Source organism: Cygnus atratus, chromosome 8, assembly GCF_013377495.2.
Source record: "Cygnus atratus isolate AKBS03 ecotype Queensland, Australia chromosome 8, CAtr_DNAZoo_HiC_assembly, whole genome shotgun sequence".
NCBI lineage: Eukaryota > Metazoa > Chordata > Aves > Anseriformes > Anatidae > Cygnus > Cygnus atratus.
The window spans coordinates 1216137-1229551 of NC_066369.1; the positions used below are offsets into that span (position 1 = coordinate 1216137).

Genomic DNA, 13415 nt, shown 5'->3' on the forward strand with positions numbered 1-13415 from the left:
AAGTAAATTAAGTTTTATGAGTAACTAGTTGCTTATAATATTAGTGGAAGTATTTTATAAATAACCTTAATTCATAAGCAGTACTTTTGTGCTGTTCTAAGATAAATATTAGCACAGCTACTGGCAAATATTCAGCTTTACAAAAAAGACGAGGTTTTCATCTGCAAGCCTGTTTGACCATATGTTCTCTTGCACAGATTTTTTGATACTTCCTGTTTATATATAATCTGTAAACTGTGGTCTGGGAAAAAGACTTGAAATTCTGTCTGCACATTAAGACTTCTTTGCCTTTTGTTTTCCCAGGTCATAACGAAGGCACTCTAGCAATGAAAGAAGGGGAAATTTTGTACATTATTGAGGAGGACAAAGGAGATGGGTGGACAAGAGCTCGAAGACAAAATGGAGAGGAAGGCTACGTACCAACATCATATATAGATGTAACGCTAGAGAAAAACAGCAAAGGTGCAGTAACCTATATCTAACAGTAAACTGGCAGCTTACAAGTATACATTCCCCAGGGAAAATAGTGGACAAATAGTAAGTCTCACAGGTTCATGGAAAGCATTACAATAACAGAAGTGAGGAGGGGCCTGTTGTTTGCAATGTGGGTTTGCCACAGCCTTTTCAGATACAACAGCATTAAATTGGTCTATAGTTTTGGCCAGTGTTTTCTACTTTGTTTCACTGTTCCTGCTCTACAGAGTACTAAATCCAATTCAGCTATTAAATGGAGAAAGACCAGGATTCCTGCTTGTTCTACACAATACTTTGGTTTTATAGAGAACTGAAATTTAAGTTTTAAAGACTTCTAAGATGTGCTGTTCTCATTTCTATAATTTAAACTGTATGCTTAAACCAGAGGTTTTTTTCCTCTAATAACTAACTGAACTTGGTTACTGAAAATTATTAATTTCCTTCTTTAGCAAATACTTGGCAGCTTTCATCTCTTAAACAGGAAAATCTTTTCTGATTCTAAAAGCTCAACAGAACTACTCAGGAAGAAACAGTATGATTAAAAGGACAGAAAGTCCACTGACCTGTGTTTCTCCTTCCCTTTCTGTGGTTGTAAAGTAAAACATTGTGTACAGGACACAACTCCATTATTTTAACTCTAGATACCTTAAACCTAAAGAAACCCCACCAAACCCGAAACACTACTACCACCACCACCACCAAAAAACCAAACAAGCCAATAATTGTAATTGTTGATGATGTTTCACTGAATTTTAAGCTCTCTGCTCCAGAAAAGGGAATGATTTTATGTTCTTAATTTGTGCCTGTAAGCTAAGTCTTTGAATTGCATAATGTTTAGTTTGAAATCAAGCTCTTGAATGTACAGTAATTAATTCCCTCACTGTTAATCACTGAGGTTTGGAAACTGCATTGCACTACTTGATTACTAGAGAAAAAAAAAAAAAACTAAGCTAAAAACTAAAAGCTTGTATTTGTAATGTGGATTTGTGGAAGTAATACAAGGCTAATGCATAGCCACTGAGAATGGCCTGTTAGAACTGAGCACACTTCTCTGTCTTCTAAAGGCCTTCAGTAACTTTTTTCTTTTCTTTTTCCTCTTGGACTGCAGGTTCCTGAAGCGGGTTTCTGAGAAAATGGGCGAGATCTTGAAGGAGGTTACATGCAGCTGCTTGGGGCGGGGGTGGGGGGGGAAGGTATTAGACTGGGAGGCCCATTAAACAAGGGGAAAAGCTAGTTGCATGAATGCATGCAGACATACATTTAGTCACTAACATTCTTAGCATTTCCATACATAATTAAGGATGCATCACAAATTCTTAAATTTGTGCAGGAAAATAGCATTCCATTACCAGAGTAAAAAGGCAACTGCTCCTAAAATTTCTTTGTTTTGTCATAGGTGGTCCGAAGGGCACAAACTAGATTTTAGCTTGTGCTACATTCTGGTTGTCTCACTTATACTTTTTTTCCAACTCACGTAATTGGCAGTCATTTAGAACCATGTCAGTTACCAGTCTGCCTGTGCCACCTCCATGCTCGCCCTTAACCTCCTCCTGCATGCCTAGGACAGTCAGGCATGTCTGTGTAACACTTTTTTGACATCATTGCTTTTCTTATTTTGTAACAAATCATTCTGTTTTAAATATCTTCAGCACTAGAATTTCATCCCAGTATCCATGTATGCTGCTATAACTTTTCCACAACGTTTCCACTGCAACCATCATTACATTCCAGTTTTTGGCATAACTGATAAGAGACCGTAATGTATTTATGTTGATTTGGGGAAATAATACATCACAGCTCTAGCCTACAATCCAGTCAAGAGAAACTCCTAGACCTGTAGTCCATCTTCAGCACTTCAGTAACCTACTGTGCGCACTGAAAACCTGGAATACCACCAGAGATTCACCACTGCAAGCTAGTGACTGTTTTCAGAAGTCGACTGCTTGCCATTCAAATGCTGCCTTAAACTAGAGTGCCTAAATCTGTTGTTTGCCAACACTACCACTTACAGTATCTCACAAAGGGCTTTGTGTCTCAGCTCTTTCCACAGTGCTGCAGCTGCTGAGGTAGCCACGGTAGGTGTTTTCTAGAGTTCTACTTTACAGGATACATGGTGCATCATGACTTTTATACATTGGGACGCATATCTCTTAATTTGACTTTAATATTTTAAAAAATATTTTTATGGAAACTTTTAGTTTTTGACTATGAAGTTCCCATTTTAATTACTGCAGTGCTAGTCCGTTTCCAGGTGATGCTTCATTGTATGGACCTGTTGAAATTTGAGTGATACTTTGTAATGATCTATGTGCACTTTTACTTGTAAACAATTGAAATTTGGATATGTTTATACGTGTAAATATAGTTGTCTGCAGTGCCCCTATTGCTTATGTTGTCTTGCCTCCCATTTGTGGTTCTATTAATAAATACATCATATCTGATCTATTAGGGTGATAAGAATTAGACTAGCAACGTTGGGTGGGGGGTGGGAGGGATACTTGCATCAAACAAAGCTTGTCAGCCCAGCCAACTGCTGTTTGGGGAAATGAAATAATAATCAAAACATCCTGTTTTCCTGGGGTCTGAAGCAATATTTGGATGCAGCAGTGCTGGATTCTTTTTAATTTCAGTGTTATTAGGAACTGTACTACGAGTAAAACTGAATTTGAGTGACTTGTGTAGAGGTTTATTCCTTTTGTTATGTATACCACTATTACACAGCTTGACCTAGTGTATTATGGGGGCTATTAAACTCTAAAGTTTAGATTTTTGGAGCTTGTATACAGGGTTATTTATATAATAATGTGACAATACTCAATACTGACAAAACTACTTATGTAGTTTTTGTTTTGTTTTAATTAGTGCTTTTTTATTTTAAAGCTAGAAGTTGGAAATGTGATCTGTGTATTTTCTGCTAAAGGGCCTGTGGTTTGTTTGCCTGGCTAACAGCCTTGCAGGTCAGTAATAACACTTCCTGGTAAAGGACTGAATGTTCTTTTCACGCTACTGTTTGTTTTTCTAAAACCAGGATTTGCTTCCTTTGGAGGCAGGTTGCTTTCATGAGGGATAGTGCAACTTGTTATGAGGGTTATTAGGCATAGGAAAAAAGACATCTGTCCTTGCATAGCTAGTTATCACTTATTCTAAAATTTTGAACGTGAATTGTCTTAACGAATCTTACATTTTCCAGTAATTTTTAATCTTTTTTTTTTGTGCACATGTTGATTTCTTAAATGTTAAATGCTCTGTTTAAAAATAGCGTTCTCTGTTGAGAATATTTTCATGGAATAAAAAATCTTTTCATGGTCTAAATAATTAGTTTCAACCTTTTTCTTCTATTAAGATTGACGGGGAGACTTAGAGCATCCTGGCCTAAATAGGAAGTTTGTAACCTGTTGTTATGGTTGTAGAACCTCGGCACTGATTACAGATGGTGGGAACAGAATGCTACCATTTTGGTATTGGTCAGTTTTCTGGTTAGCCTACTCACTATTCCAGTACTTTCAAATGCTGTAACATCTCACTCTAGAAGCAGGCTTAATGACAACAAGCAAATTCAACACTAACCATAGTTCTTGCCTAAATATTTGTACAACTTCTGAGAACACTGAATCTGTATCTGACAAAGTAGAATTTGCTGCTAAAGCATTCTTTATGTAAACATCATGCACCCTGATTATCTATGAAAAGTGCTAACAACTTACCTTTTACTGTCATCCAAGAAAAAAATATAAGTACTGCTTATCAAAGTGATTCACCTCTAGATGATGAAGCAAGTTTACCATATACATACACCCACATTTAGTTTTATCGGAAAGCATTTTAATCATCTGGATTGTTTGTTCTTGCCATTTCATCATTCATTTCCTGGCAGCATAGCTGTTGTACAGGCTCCAGTAAAAGCCAAAGTCCTACAGATTGTCTTAAAAAAAACACTTGAAGTTGTCCCACCACATACACAACTAATTTTCTACTTTCACAGGTAATGTGAAATTTAAGCCTTCTTTTGCAGTCACAGATCATTTCTTCAACCATAGTATGCAAATAATTTTGCATAAAGATAGACTTTAATTCACAATTCTGTACATAGTGTTTTGTACTCAGTTAAGGAATATTATACAACTGAAATTTTCTGCAGTGTCACATAGTTAATCTATCACTTCATTTACACTATTTGCTTCATTTTAATATCATTAAGAGGCCGATGCCCCTAGTTGTAGACATTATGAAAACACCGCAACACTAGAGAAATATAGAAAGCTGTAAAACTATCTTACAGGGATAACCTACCTGTTTAAAAGGATCATTAAATGACTTGGTGCCACAGTAAATAAATAATTTGTTTTAGAAATCAGTAGTTTTAAAACAAGTGTGCATTGTGTTGTTAAAAGTTCTAAACATCTTGTGAAATGCAAGAAGTTTGTGCAGTATCAAATTACCAAAAGAAAGCTATGGTTATTTCAAGTATATCACTTAATAGTGTTTAGAGTCTTAGATATTTAATTGTTCCACCTGCTTCACCAGAGGAGGTTCCAGTTTTCGGGAAAGTGCAGTTAAAATCTGGCTGAATTTCTCATATCTTTCATTTTTATTAACTTGTGCTCCTTTGCTGCCCCAGAGCAATCTCATCTGAAATTCTGTCTTGAAGATTTCACTCATCTCTTCATCTGGTTGGAAACCTAGTAAGTAAAAAGAATCCCACAGTATCACCATCAGGCAAGTTTTTTTTTACTTGGAAAAAAATGGCTTTTAAATTGCATTCCCTCCAATTAAGATAAGCTTTAGCGCACTGGTTTCTTTTGCACAATTCTTTTAACAAGCTAGAAGACCAATGAAAATCTTTTCCCTCTGTCATATTCCAGTACCATTCAAATACTGGGATAGGCTTTCCTAGACCAACTGTAATGGTCTAGAATAGTCATTATAGCCTGTATATAATTGTCATTATAATCATAGCCTGTAATTACTGATGTATACCTGCTGCCTGCAGAAGTACTTACATGTCTTCCCCTTCTCAACTTTTTCACTGCAAGTTTAAATTAAAAAGTCGTATTACTAACACATTGCTGCTTTCTGGCTGCAAACAGTAAAGATCTTGGTGTTGCATCTTGGTCTGCTGGTGAAGAATTTTACTGTGGTGATTTATTTGCAAAGAAAGATAAGAGTAGGAATTTTAATTGTACAAAAGGCAGTAAGTTATCCTCTGTCCTTCCTGTACTTACATTTAGTTGCTAGAAGATTGAGCGTATTAAGTCCTGAGACCTTGGAGTACATTTAGCAGAAATGTATGCTGTATTGCTTATTGTAGAACTATAGTGATGACTAACTTGCTGTCTATTTTTAAACAGTATCCATGGTGTCCCTAGCCTAAGTTTCCTGCAGCACATGTGCTACCATGTCAGCTCCCATGAAAGCTGAGAATTTATTGCAGTGACTTCTATTGCCACTTAAGCTAAGATCTTATTCTTCAGACATAACCCACACATTCTGTTACTGTGCAGAAGTATCTCCTGCTGGTGCTCCCTACCTTCCAGCATCCGTTCTGCGGTCAAGCTGTACATTTCTGCATTCTGTGCTATCTGTCGAGCTGTGGTCAAGTGCTTGAGCATTATTTCACAGCTTTGGTCGCTGCTTTCCCACAGGTCCATCGCTTCAAAAATCACAGCTTGTCGCTCCATTAAGGTAACAAGAGGCATCAAGAGTGGCACTGTTATGTTGTTCTGTGGAGAACTGATCATCTCTGGAATACAGAGTAACACACCATATCATCAGACATTGTAAAAGTGCTAACTGAAGAAGGTGGTATAACTGCAATATTCTTTTCAAAGTCAGAAACTGGTATTTGTCTCCCACTTTTCCTATTAGCACCTCACCTCAGATGCACCTGTCCTACAAGTTTCCAGTAAGTTGCTGGGGTTGGGGAAGACAGCCAGGATAAATTAACAGCATTGGAGAACTGTATTTGCTACAGGAGAAGGCTCTGCTGAAATATTAGTGGCACAGAGATTTTAAACGTGTTTATAATCCAAGCCACAATACAGTCTGTGGGAGTAAAAAGTATTCCTTCTCTAACTGTTCTTGTAGCCACAGAAATGTTCAGAGAAATATTACCTCCCCCTTGCACCCCTATGGAGACTAGAGCTGAAAAAACAAAACAAAACAAATAAAAAAATTGATGCAGGAGCAGTTGATGTGATCAGAGGAATTATCTGACTAACCCATTCTTTGTATTCCCGAATTCATCTTCTGATCCTATAGGCAAAGCATATAAAAAGCAAAAGCTGCCAGAAATAACTTTTTCTTCCCTGTATAGGAAGAGGGACATTTTTGTCCTGTCTTTGAGGCAAGATGATGCAGAGTCATTCCTCTCAGTTTCTGCTCTGCTGCATCTCCCACGGTGGGGGGGGGAGGGGGGGGAGGGGCACGTGGGGTTGAGCAGACATATGTTACACTCAATGTTATATTCTACGTGGATGCATGCATACAAGCACATGCTCATGTGTGGCTGGCAGACTGTTTCCTTCTATTTCATTGTGTTATACTACATTATATGAGGTCACGTAGTCAATTTATGATATATGGCTATGAAACAGCAGCTGCCTCATCTCCCTTCACCAGCAAGTGATAGTGGAGAGAGGTAGAAGTCTAAACAGAAACCACTACCATTCCTGCTCACTCTTCCACTTACCTTGTCCTTCATGCAAAGCTTTGCTAAAGGGCTTCAGCTGTTTTTCATACATAATGGCAGTCTGAGTGTAGTGATGTCTTAAAGAGGTCCAGGTTTGTTCTAACCTAGTGACCTGTTCAAATGAAACAGAAATATCCATTTTTAACTTCAGTAATTCACAGGAGAAACACACTGCTACTGCGTAAATTAGTTAAAATGAACCAACGAACAACTCCATGTTTTGGAACATAAAGTGAAAGCAGATTTTTACCTGTGGCATTTCCAGTGCTTTCATAATGGCAGAAAACGCATACAAATCCCCCAGCGAATCCTTCAGCTCCACTGCGACTTGGATGATCCTGTTTAATGTTGCGGCTCTGTCTTCTATATTTCCTGTGCAACCTAAGATATCCACAGCTATTCCTATTGCCATAGTATTATGCCTGCAAGTGAAACAATTTATACTGCTGGTTATTAATTAGTAAAATAATACATTATGCTGTACATTAGTTCAGAGAAGATCAATTCAAAGGTTTATTTCAACATCTTGATTGTGCCTAGCAAACATACTTATTTGCTCTTCTTAAAAACATAGTTGTATCAAGAGCAGCAATGCCAGTACACAGAATATATGTTTTCCCGAATTTGTGTTCTAATACATTTTCCTAAGATACTAATTAATTACTATTGTGCAGCCAGACCTCCTGTGGTACTCTGTTCAAGGAAGGTAAAACCTGCTTAGAGGCCTGCCAGTGTTACAGGCTAGTAGCTGTAAAGTCCACTCAACAGTAAGGACAGAGCATGACTGACTGCCTGAACTAGCCAAATGAGTTACTTTTCGTTTCACTCCACACATGCGTATGTCAGGCGCACGTGAGCTGTCAGGAGCTAGAAATCAGAGGGAAGTCAGTAACACTTTATAGCATGCTGGCTGGCTGGCTGGCTATCCCTCACATTTTGAACACAAAATTCTCCTCATGCGATGAATGACTGAACCCTGTGCAAAACAGCTCCACCCAGTTCCTGTTGTCCTCCACACTGAAATCTTGGGATCTTCCCCCTTAGATTTCAGTAGTTCAGCTGCTGAAATTTAATCAGAGAAACTAGATCAGGATAGAAGATGCTAATTATTCCTCCTTAACTTGCGCAGAGGCTTTACAGAAAACTGCTGATCTCTGGTGGCTTTTTTTTTTTTTTGGTTTGTTTTTGTGTTTTACTTTAGTAGTTCCTCTGCCCTTTTCCCTAGTTGCAGAAGGCTATTACCTTCATTCTCTACCACAAACACATGCTCAGCTAGAATATAGGTCCTCTGAACTTTACCTAAAATCCAAGTGCTTAAATGAGAGCTGAAGATGTTCAGCAGATCTAGGACCCTGCTTTCCATACTGTTTGCCTTTTCCTGTATTACAACCATGGAGTTGCCCTATGACCTCAAAGAATTTATTTTTGCCAAAGAAGTGATAAAGTATCTCACTAAATTTTCTTCTGTACACATGAATTCAGAAAATCTTGCAAGAGAGCATTCTTTGAGAAGATGTTGAGTACAAAGCAGCAATGCGCTCACCTTCTGGCCATCTGCCCTGTGTAACAGGAACATTTACCTTTCAATTAGGTCCAGGCGCAGTTGGTGTCCGTAAGGCAGGGTAATCAGTTCAAGACCAGAGTTCACTCCCATAAGCCTCCTTATCTCTTCAGAAACTTCTAGTATCCTTGCCACCTGACAAGTGCAAAAAATTGTGCTTTAGTTTTGAAACTTTATTTAAAACAACAACAAAACTACCACAAACTTGCCCACACAGAGGCACTCCAGGCTAGTGCAGGACATACACAGCTGAGTGCACAATGTTAGAATAGTCATCTAAGAACAACTTAATTAACTTACGGACAGTCAGTGCCTCATATAAGAAGGCCAATTTTTTTTTTTTTTTTTGCACAATGACTCAGTCATCACAAAACAAAAAAAGTGTGACCTAAATGCTGTATCAAATTTATGTCTTTCATTCCCAGTAAAAGTTTCATATGCAAGCTCCAGGAAACGTGGTGCTCTCTTGGCCTGATGCTTAATCAACATGTTACTGCTCTTTGGCCTTAAAGAACATGCACGTCGCACAGTGTGCTTTGCTCTCTTCATTTCTAAAAATACAACATTACTGAGAATTGTTGAGATTATGCTAGAGGGTTCTCATAAGGATTAATCAGTAAAAGGACTTTTGGGAGGACACGACGTTGAGTGCCTAAGTCAGTCAGTATGGAAAGCTACCACCCTCACCGATTTGTCCTTGCTTTCTAAACATACAGCATTAGCTGCTGGTTATATCAGTAACAATTAGATATGATAATTACAGGCAAAACTAAATTAATATAATAATGAGAGATTATCTGCTGGATTAAAGGCTGTACATCGACACATTTACAAACCAATCTGCCTGTTATTTCTGATACATCCATCAGCAGGCTTTCTTGGTTATGAAAAGATGAAAGCAACCTTTGCCACAACAAGCCTTGCTGGTGCAAAATCTAGCACTGTTGATAAACCTGTTTCTCTCCTAGAGAAGCAGGAGTGTGATACAAAGCCCCTGGATACACCCTGACTGCAACTCCTTCACAAAGATCCCTCTTCAGGCAACCAGGTGGCAGACATTCACTCCATCACTTACTGAATGGGTGCTTCTTTCACAAATCAAATTTTCTATATACATATTATATATGAATATATATATATATATATATATATATAACATTTATATATATGTCATTATTTAAAAGGAAAACTGAGCTCCTGATACCACAAGGAGGACTACAAATTTCAGCCTTATCACAGATCTCAGTACAAAGCATTTATTTTGGCCCAGTTCGCATGCCAATCTCATTGTATCATACAGCTCTTATCAGTGCAATAGTATGCAACAAGTTACCAGTGAATGAGTCACTGGCTCTCAGCTCCACAAGAAGACAACAAAATACAGACTTCTACCTGTCCCAGCTAGTTACTGTTCCTGCTCTAAAATACAAAAATCTGGATCTTTAAGACACTCCAGTGCCTCGTAACTAATTGTACAGGCTCCCACACTACCAGCAGGCTAGTTTCCTTGTCCCCATTCCAAAGTTTACACAATATAAAATAAGGACATGGTTACTGGAGGAAGGCTGCAAACCCAAGGGCTCCCCCTTCATACGTGAGCATCCTGGAGAGCTGCTGTCCTGCTCTTAGCTAACATGCCCCTACACCGAGTTTTTCTGAGTCACCATGTCTCTGAAGCCTCATGTAGCAGCAGCCAGCACTAAATGAGAATCAGATACACAGCAATTGACAGATTAATGAGATGTATGGAGCACTGAGAATTTGAGTCTAAAGTCAAAGCTGCTGAGAGGCACCTTTAATTCAAAGGCCTTTTTGGCCTTGTTCTTCAAATGGAAAAAAAAATTCCCACCCTAAAAAATCCTGTAAGCAAGTCAACAAATTTATTACACTAGCTGCAAATCTACCCATTAATCTTCTCAAATCAATCTTTGGAAAGTCTAAGCTCGCACAATATAAAATATAATGAAAAAAATCTTTCTAAAATTACTTTTTTTTTTCTTTTTTACCTTGCAGTCCATCCTAAGAATATGCTGTGCAATAACCTTTGGATTGTTCTTGGTGAAAAACTCCTTCACTCTTCTTAACATTGATGTTTCCAATGGCTTGTTTTCAGGAGGAAGTAGTCTGGATTCAAAATCATTTGGTTTAAAACTAGACACTGTCTCAAAAAGAGGTGCAGAAAACATGCTGTTGTCTTCAGCCATCTCAGTTGAAGCTTCTAAACAATCTGCAGGGTTCATTGTAGGGTCATCATCCAGGATCAAATAGCTTGTTTCAGAGTTCCTGAATGAGTGTGTTCCCTTCTCCTTCCGTGTCAGATGCTCCACATAGCTGTTTTTTCTGACACAAATGTTTTGTTGCTGCAGGATCTCTGGCAGGACTTAGTTCACAATAGTGTCCATCTGAACTGTGGGAAGCCATAGGAGAATCCGGGGCCTTTAGCAGGGGTGCTTTGTTGGGTTTTGGTGGAGGCTTTGGACAGAGCTGACTGTCTGATCCTCTAAGAGCTTCCCCTACCTGTGTCTCAGAGGTGACTTTCTGAACAACTGTTGGGCTTAGAGAAGGTTCACTGCCTGTTCTAAATGCAGGAGAGCTTGGACAGGAGTCTGCATCTGCTTCAGGTAATTGAGAAGGATGTCTTGAACCTGCAGAAGAAAACAAAAAGAAAAAAAAAGTTACTATTTTTATGATACAGTGACTTAGAAGGCCAAAACATATACAATTCCTGAGGAAATTGTTGTCCCCTCATATAAATTATTCACTGATTAAATGTATGTGAAATTGTATTTTGAGGAAAGAGCTAGCCAACAAATTCCATTCAGTTGCTGATCCTCCCGAAATCCCAAATACACAGAACAGCTGCACTATAATGTTATTCTGTGGTAATGCTGACAATAACTCTAGTCCCTGCTGCATACATAGGCTATAATGTCAGAGCTGGATAGCCTCCATGGCTTAGAATAAGAGGTTTCTATGTAACTTGATCTATGCTATAAAAACAGAAACTTCCAGCCATACCACATAAGAGATGAGTCATTTCTGAGAATGGTAAGTTTGAGATGAAAGGAAAGCTTCCCAAAGTCAAGCCTGAGCACGTAGTAAGGTATGGAAGGAATGAATTTCAGGGATGCTCATCTCTTTGCAAAACAAAGCTGATTTGAAGACCTGAAGAAACAGATTCATATACTGCTGTGTTAAATATTTATGCCTCATCCTGTATTCATTCCATACGTAAACCTCAACATCCAATATAGAACTGAACCCTAATTCCCAATCTCAGTTCTCACTGCATTTGCTGGTATCTACAGCTAAGTGGCTTTACTGCTTGTTCCCAAGGAACTGCTCTCAAGGAAACAAGGATTTCCATGAAAATCAATGCTACTTAATAGACTGTAAGAAAGATGTGAGGCAGTTCTTGTGAAGCACAAGCAAGGACACGTAATACTGTCAAAAAGGCTATCAATGCCAAGTCTACCTGTCATTTTGTGGAATCCTGCTGAATTGCACACTAAAGTAATGAACTAGCTGGCACACTGGAAATAAAGAACCTGTTCCTGTACTTAAAGAGCAATCAGTATATTAATTCAGCTTATATAGGCCAGTAAGTACTAACTGTATATACAGTACTTAGAACACTCTACAGTCTCACTTTGGTCTGAAGTGTAACAGATCACCTGGGAGCTCACCACTTGTGTGTGTGAAATGCGTAATTACAAAACATACCAATCAGCAGGTAGCTCTCCGACTGGTGAGTCTTTAAAGGGAATCTTTTCTCCAGAACATGATCCAAGCTAGCTGGCTGGCTACCACTTTTTTCTTTGTTTCTAGGGTAGACAAAAATGCAAACACAAACATCAATACACACAACACGAATATATCAATATATCCAACAATCTTAATATACCTATCTAACTGACAGAACATATCCTAACCATGGCAGAGATCATTAGCTTTCTACTCGGGCAGCTTATAAGATCAAAAGGTACTTCATGCTGGTATGGTAGCAATGAAACGGGCTATATACTGTATGAACTTCCAGCATTTATGAGGGTGTTTCTTTGAATGCTGAGACTTTTTAATGGAACATTCAATCTGGACACTGACATTAGTAGCCATTATCCCACACTTGGTATTTTTATTGCAGCAGGCAAATACAGAAATATTTAGCAAAAAGACTAAAATAAATAAAAAGACTTCTCTGAAGCAGCACGATTTTATTTTAACCCTTCAGTTTATACTACTCTAGATTTGCTAAGCCACCAAAGAACATGTTGCACTACTGTTGTGCTTCCAGAGTCCACATGAATTCAGAGTCCCTGAATTCCAAGTGAGTTATTCCTTCCCTCTCTTCAAAAAGCATCAATCTGCAAATAGAGAACCAGAGACAAACCCAACCCTTTGGAACTGCACATGAGCATCTTGTTTTTCCACAGATACTTTCAGAATGCAATTATGCACTTATTTTCCATGCCACTAGAATTTCTTAATTTGCTAGGCTAATTGCATACTCAAATGGCCTTCAGGAAGCACTGTTTTGTCATTATTCCAATGCAAATAGGAGGGTAAGAGCCACCCTGTAAAACTGGGGCATGTTCTCATTCACATAAGGACTGCAGAGTGCAGCCTTGCCACTTAAGTCATGGCTTCATCCATCTCCATTTATTTTACCTCCGCAATGTATTTTATATTTTC

At 38.4% G+C, this 13415-nt stretch overlaps 2 protein-coding genes across 4 annotated transcripts in view; one reads left to right on the plus strand and one right to left on the minus strand.

Moving 5' to 3' along the window:
* FNBP1L (formin binding protein 1 like) overlaps positions 1–2855 on the plus strand; it is a 52670-nt gene extending 49815 nt beyond the window's left edge. Inside the window, exons 14-15 of one of the 3 annotated variants that reach the window (XM_035537422.2) lie at positions 304–462; positions 1583–2855. In XM_035537422.2, the coding sequence (XP_035393315.1) occupies positions 304–462; positions 1583–1590 (167 nt within the window). In that variant the 3' untranslated portion in view covers positions 1591–2855. Of the gene's footprint in view, positions 1–303 lie in introns of all 3 variants that reach the window. The other 2 variants (XM_035537421.2, XM_035537423.2) reach the window with 2 other exon arrangements.
* Positions 2856–2945: 90 nt separating this feature from the next.
* BCAR3 (BCAR3 adaptor protein, NSP family member) overlaps positions 2946–13415 on the minus strand; it is a 54659-nt gene continuing 44189 nt past the window's right edge. The window contains 8 exon segments of the mRNA XM_050712211.1: positions 2946–5153; positions 6002–6214; positions 7163–7274; positions 7413–7584; positions 8743–8858; positions 10730–11072; positions 11074–11368; positions 12447–12547. Of these exon segments, the coding sequence (XP_050568168.1) occupies positions 4966–5153; positions 6002–6214; positions 7163–7274; positions 7413–7584; positions 8743–8858; positions 10730–11072; positions 11074–11368; positions 12447–12547 (1540 nt within the window). The 3' untranslated portion in view covers positions 2946–4965.